The 5,739-nt window shown below is 35.5% G+C and overlaps 1 protein-coding gene across 1 annotated transcript; it reads left to right on the plus strand.

Moving 5' to 3' along the window:
- The first annotated feature begins 4,590 nt into the window (after nucleotides 1–4,590).
- LOC108337524 (glycine-rich cell wall structural protein) lies at nucleotides 4,591–5,514 on the plus strand. Its single transcript, XM_017574073.2, has 2 exons — nucleotides 4,591–4,905; nucleotides 5,051–5,514. Exons 1-2 carry the CDS (start codon nucleotides 4,815–4,817, stop codon nucleotides 5,356–5,358), a joined length of 399 nt encoding a protein of 132 aa, XP_017429562.1. The 5' UTR covers nucleotides 4,591–4,814; the 3' UTR covers nucleotides 5,359–5,514.
- The last annotated feature ends 225 nt before the right edge of the window (nucleotides 5,515–5,739 follow it).

A 5,739-nucleotide genomic window follows, 5' to 3' on the forward strand; every position in this document is an offset into this window, starting at 1 on the left:
ACCTTCTTTGCAATTGGACATCTTGATTATCTCCCACACTGTCACTGTTGTCCTCACTAACAGTGAGCTGTTGTGCATTTTCCTGCCCAGAACCATCAGGCTCGTCGTGTATGTCAGTGTCCTTGTGATAGTGATCTCTTAGGAGATCGCTAAGAGAGTTGGTTGTATCCTTTCCAGTAGGTGAATTAGTATTGTTGTCTTGCAGATTCATATAAGGAAAAATGTTCTCATGGAAAACCACGTTTCTGCTTATAAAAAGCTCTTTGGAATTTATGTCAAGTACAAGGTATCCCTTGACACCAGGTCTATAGCCTAGAAAAACAGTCTTTCTAGCTCTTGGGTCAAGTTTGTTTCTGTTATGTTCACGAGTAGAGACAAAGCACAAGCATCCAAAAATTTTGAGATTTAAATAGGAAGGGGGCAAGTTATAAAGCAGTTCATAGGGAGTTTTGTTATTCAGAATAGGAGTGGGTAACCTATTTATAAGGTAGACCGCATGACTAACAGCATATGACCAGTAAGAATTAGGCACATTAGATAGAAAAAGGAGGCCACGAGTAACATTCAAAATGTGCTGGTGTTTCCTCTCAACAACAGAGTTTTGTTCAGGGGTTTCAACACAACTCCTTTGATGATTAATGCCATGCAACTTATAGAAATCTACACAGTTAAATTCTGGGCCGTTATCTGACCTAATGGTTTTAATTCCCTTGTTGAACTGATTTTTAATTTTGGTTACAAAATCCTGTAGCAGACCCCTAGTCTGGCCTTTATTATTCATTAAAAAAATCCATGTGTGCCTACTATAGTCATCAACTATGGTGAGAAAGTACCTATGACCGTGAATAGAAGCAGTACCAAAGGGGCCCATATATCACAGTGAACAATATCAAAACAGTTCGTAGTAGTAGTAGTACTTTGTAGAAAAGGCAACTTTCGCTGTTTTGCATAATGGCAAGTGTCACAAACAATATTAGCACCTAGTTTGACATAAGGAAAATCATCACATATTTGTTTTATAACTTTGTCCCCTAGGTGGCCCAATCTATAGTGCCACAGATTTACATTAGCACTTTTAAACGAAAAAGCAGTCTTGGCAGTGCATCTATGGTCGGGTTTAGAAAGGTCTTGCAGATAATAGAGCCCTCCCCAGCAACTAGCATATCCAATCATCTTCAATGTATGGTTCTCCTTTATCTGGCAAGTCTTGGATGAGAAAGTTAGATTACAATTCAAGTCTTTGATAAGACTTTGAACTGAGATCAAATTGAAATGAAATTCAGGAATATATAGAACATTGAAAATGACAAGATCCTTAGATAATTGTATAGTGCCAGCATGTTTAACAGTTAAGACAATATCATTAGGTAATCTAACAGATATAGGTTTTATTTGGTAGAATGTGATAAAATTCATTTTATCATGTGTCACATGGTCAGTGGCACCAGTATCAATAATCCAGGAGGAATTACCTTGTTTATCTGCACTGTCAGCCCTCTGAATTTGATTAATCTTGTGGGTTGAGTCATCATCTCTGTCTATCAATCTGAGCAGCTTCTGCATCTGTTCTGCAGTGAGAGAGTTGAAAATATTGTTGTTATTATTGGACTGTGCTTTCTGATTTCCATCTGGTTCAGTGGTGTTCTGGCAAGCATTGGCTGAACTCCACTCATTCTTTTTGTCTTGACTACCCTCTGCTTTCTTGTACCAAGGTGGGTATCCATGTTTAGAGTAGCACTCATCAACCGTGTGGTTCATCTTGTTGCAATAAGAGCACTGCTTGCCATGGTTAGGATTTCTGCCTCTTCCTCTTCCTTGACCACGCAATCCAGGTCCCCGTCCTTGGCCTTTCCACTGGCTGTTTCTGTCAGCAGTATTAACCATGACTTTAGCATCAGTTGACCCATGTTTGTCTTGTCTTTCCTGTTGCATGATAAGTGAGAAGACCCGATTGATGTTTGGAAGGGGATCCATTAGGAGGATTTGTGTTCTAACAGTGTTGTAAGAGTCATTCAATCCCTTTAGAAAACATATTACATGCTCCATTTCCCTATACTTCAAGAAAACCTTTGAAAGAGCACAACTGCATGGTATCTTGCATGTGCAGGTGGGTATGGGTCTCAAGGACTCTAATTCTTCCCACAGAATCTTCAAATCTGTAAAGAATTGGTTGACTCCCCTCTCCCCTTGTCTAATGGAGTGTATATCTTGGAGGAGGTCCGAAATCTTGAAATGATCACCTTTAGAAAATCTTTCTTTCAATTCATCCCATAATTCTTTTGCTTCTTCCACGTATATGACACTCTCGACAATTTGTGGAGAAAGGGTCTTGGTTATCCAAGACAATATCATCATGTTGCACCTTTCCCATGCATCATACAGAATGTCATTTTTCTGGGGTTTCTTTATGGTCCCATCAATAAATTTCACTTTGTTCTTGGAGAGCAAAGCTCTTCTCATGCTTCTACTCCAAGATGAGTAGTTGTTTTCGCTTAGAGTTTGTGTGATGAGAGTAAGTCCAGGATTCTCTCCTGGGTGTAGATAGTAAGGGCTGGATGGGTTGTTGAACTTAGCCTGTTCCATGAGGCCTAAAGCTGTGCAAACCAGTCCAAGAATTAATCAAGAAAGTCAGCAGGCAGAGCGGAAGCAGAGCAGGCACTAGACCTGCTCTGATACCATATTAAGCCGAAACCCAAATGGTGTGCAGAGAGAAGAAGCCCAATGTTAGGCGGCCCACAACACAATTAAGATCGTGAGATTGAGACATCTCTGCAGACGTGTCAAAACACTTTCTATGCAAATGAAGAGAGAGAACGGAGCATTCCAGAGGCTCTTCCAGAGGGCGAAGGAGATCAGTGGTGACGCGATGATCCGGCGACCTTGGGAGCTTCAAATGGTGGTGGCGTAGAAGAGAAAAGTGAAGAGATCAAAGAAACAAGTAAGTAAAATGAAAGCTTTTCGTCATCTGATTTATTTCTTACTGTTGTAATTGTTATATCTCTCTTGTCTGTAAAATACAAAACAAAACTCTATTTATAGAGTTCTGATTAACTGAAAACTGTAACAATAATGAAAGTAATAAAGACCCAAACATAATCCATTGAACAAAGACCTAGAGAGGATTTTGATCCATTCTGTAGTAATGAAACTACATATTCTCAATAATATCTATTAATAACGCTTAAAAAAATAAAAAGTTCAAATAATATAGTACTAATTAGAGTATTTTAGTTGAATTTAGTTCATTCAGATTATAATATAATTAATTAATCTAAAACAATTTCAACTCATTAAATAACTTTAATGTTTAATTTAGTTTAACAATATATAAGTTCAATTCACACATTCTATATAATTAAGTTTACACAGATGTATGTTTATATAATTTACGGACAAATATCCAGTCGATCATATTTATATTTTTTCATTTTATTTCAGTTGAACATACTCGAGATAATGGGTATGGGGTGTAAACATTATTATAATAATAATAATGCAATGCATGTTATTTATATAAAAAAATGCATTTCTTTTGATCGTAGCACTACCTCGTACCAGTCTATACCTATATGAGCATGTACCAAGTGATCCTTCCAAAAATTTATATATTTAGAGGATTATGAATATTTATTGAAAAAAAAATTGCTTCAAATTGGACTTACACAGTTTTTAATTATTCTAACTGTCTATTATTATTATTATTATTATTATTATTATTATTATTATTATTATTATTATTATTGTAAAGGTTATAAAACTAAAATTGTTATTCAACACAATTGTTTAATAAATAATTTTAATGACTCTATCTAACGGTACCTTCATGTCTTAAATGGTTGATTTTTCACGTAAACAAAATACGTTAACTTTTAGGTGTTTGTAATTATTACTTGTTCTATCATGCTCAGGCTGATCCAGCTTTCCTATCTCTTTTTATGATGTTAGGTTATCTAAGTTTTTATGAAGTAAAGTGATTTCTTTCTTAAAAATTTGAGAAGGGATCAATATCATAATAATATCTTTTGCTGGGTCATGTTAATCTGACTAAAAAAAGGTTAACTAATGATTTTTTAATACACTTAAAATTTTTACATTTGATATTATCTTTTTTTTTTGGAAAAAATATAAAAGTTTATATTTTAAGACTATTTTATGCTCATGTGTTAAATAAACGTAAAAATTGTCATAATACTATTATTAAAAAAAAGGTTAGAGATAGTGTAGAAAACTATGTCCTTGACCTTTTTTGAAAGTGTTGGTGGTAAGCACTTCTTGACGACTGAAGAATCTATCGCAACCTGCTATCCATAAAATATTCATATAAATATGAAGTATTCATATATGTATTCATATGAATACATGTGTACAATAAACTAGAAGAAGTATTCACATACATTAAATGAGAAATAATAAATTTATAGTTGATATGATCAGATAAGATAAGAGAGAGAGAGAAATATGTAATAAGTGCACATAAAATTAAAATGTATCAATATTATCGTTCAATAACCTAACATATCGAAGGAGTCCCATTTTAAACACGTTGATGTCTGTCAAGTTGATAAGGGTACAATTACTACTCTGCTTCAAGTTAGAAGCTACAATTTTCTACCGTTCAAAGTAGAGAAGGACATAAGTGAAGAACAAAACTCTTGGGCTGTTAAATCTGGATAAGATTGCATTAATAAACGCCACCTACCAAGTTAAGAGAACAAATCCTACTTCTTCTGTATCTTCACTCCTATATATACACCATGTTTTCCACTACTTTTTCTCATCCTTCTTTACCAAACATATATCCTTAATACTGAAAGATGGGTTTGAAGATGACAATACTGATCCTAGCCATGTTCGCCATGCTCCTTTTCGCCTCCTCAGAGGTGCCATCCACCAATGCAAAAGAGGGTAAGTTACGATATTCATCTTGTTTTTTAATACATTCTCAACTTCAATGTGTAGTTTTCTAACTATGTAATAAGTTTCTACTTAAAGATGTACAAAAATATTTGCTGTGGTTAATGGTTCACTAACCAGTTTGGGGTTGTTAAAGTGACAAATGGAGTTGGTGAAGCCAAATATCCTGGTGGAGGCTATGGCGGTGGCTATCCTGGTAATGGCGGTGGCTATCCTGGTAATGGCGGTGGCTATCCTGGTCATGGCGGTGGCTATCCAGGTCATGGTGGTGGCTATCCCGGTCATGGTGGTGGCCACGGTCATGGTGGTGGCTACCCTGGACGTGGTGGGGGCTGTCGCTACGGCTGTTGCGGTGGCCGGTCATACCACGGAGGTTGCAGAAGGTGCTGCTCTTACGCTGGTGAAGCTGTTGTTGCACAAACTCAGGATGAGACTCATAACTGAGATAACTCACGTCAACTACGAAGTATTTAAGATATTTCATGAATAAAACGTCGTGTCTATAGGCATGGAATGTTCCAGTGGCTTTTCTTATGGGTTTAAGAGCAAATTAAAGAGATGAATATTATCTATATTCTGCAAATTCTAATTTGTTCCAAATATCCTGAGTTTACTTCTGTCATTATTATATTATATCGTTAATTCGAATTCGAAGAAACACGTAGAACTCAACAACGTACCTGAATCTTAATTAGTTGGACAAGGGTCAATTTTCATTAACTTCCCTAATTAAATCTGCCTAATAAACTTTAATAATATCCTTTATAAAAAAGAAAAAACTTTGAACAATGTTATAAGTTATAAATAAATTTATAAGTTATTTAT

This window comes from Vigna angularis, chromosome 7 (genome assembly GCF_016808095.1).
Source record: "Vigna angularis cultivar LongXiaoDou No.4 chromosome 7, ASM1680809v1, whole genome shotgun sequence".
Taxonomy (NCBI): domain Eukaryota; kingdom Viridiplantae; phylum Streptophyta; class Magnoliopsida; order Fabales; family Fabaceae; genus Vigna; species Vigna angularis.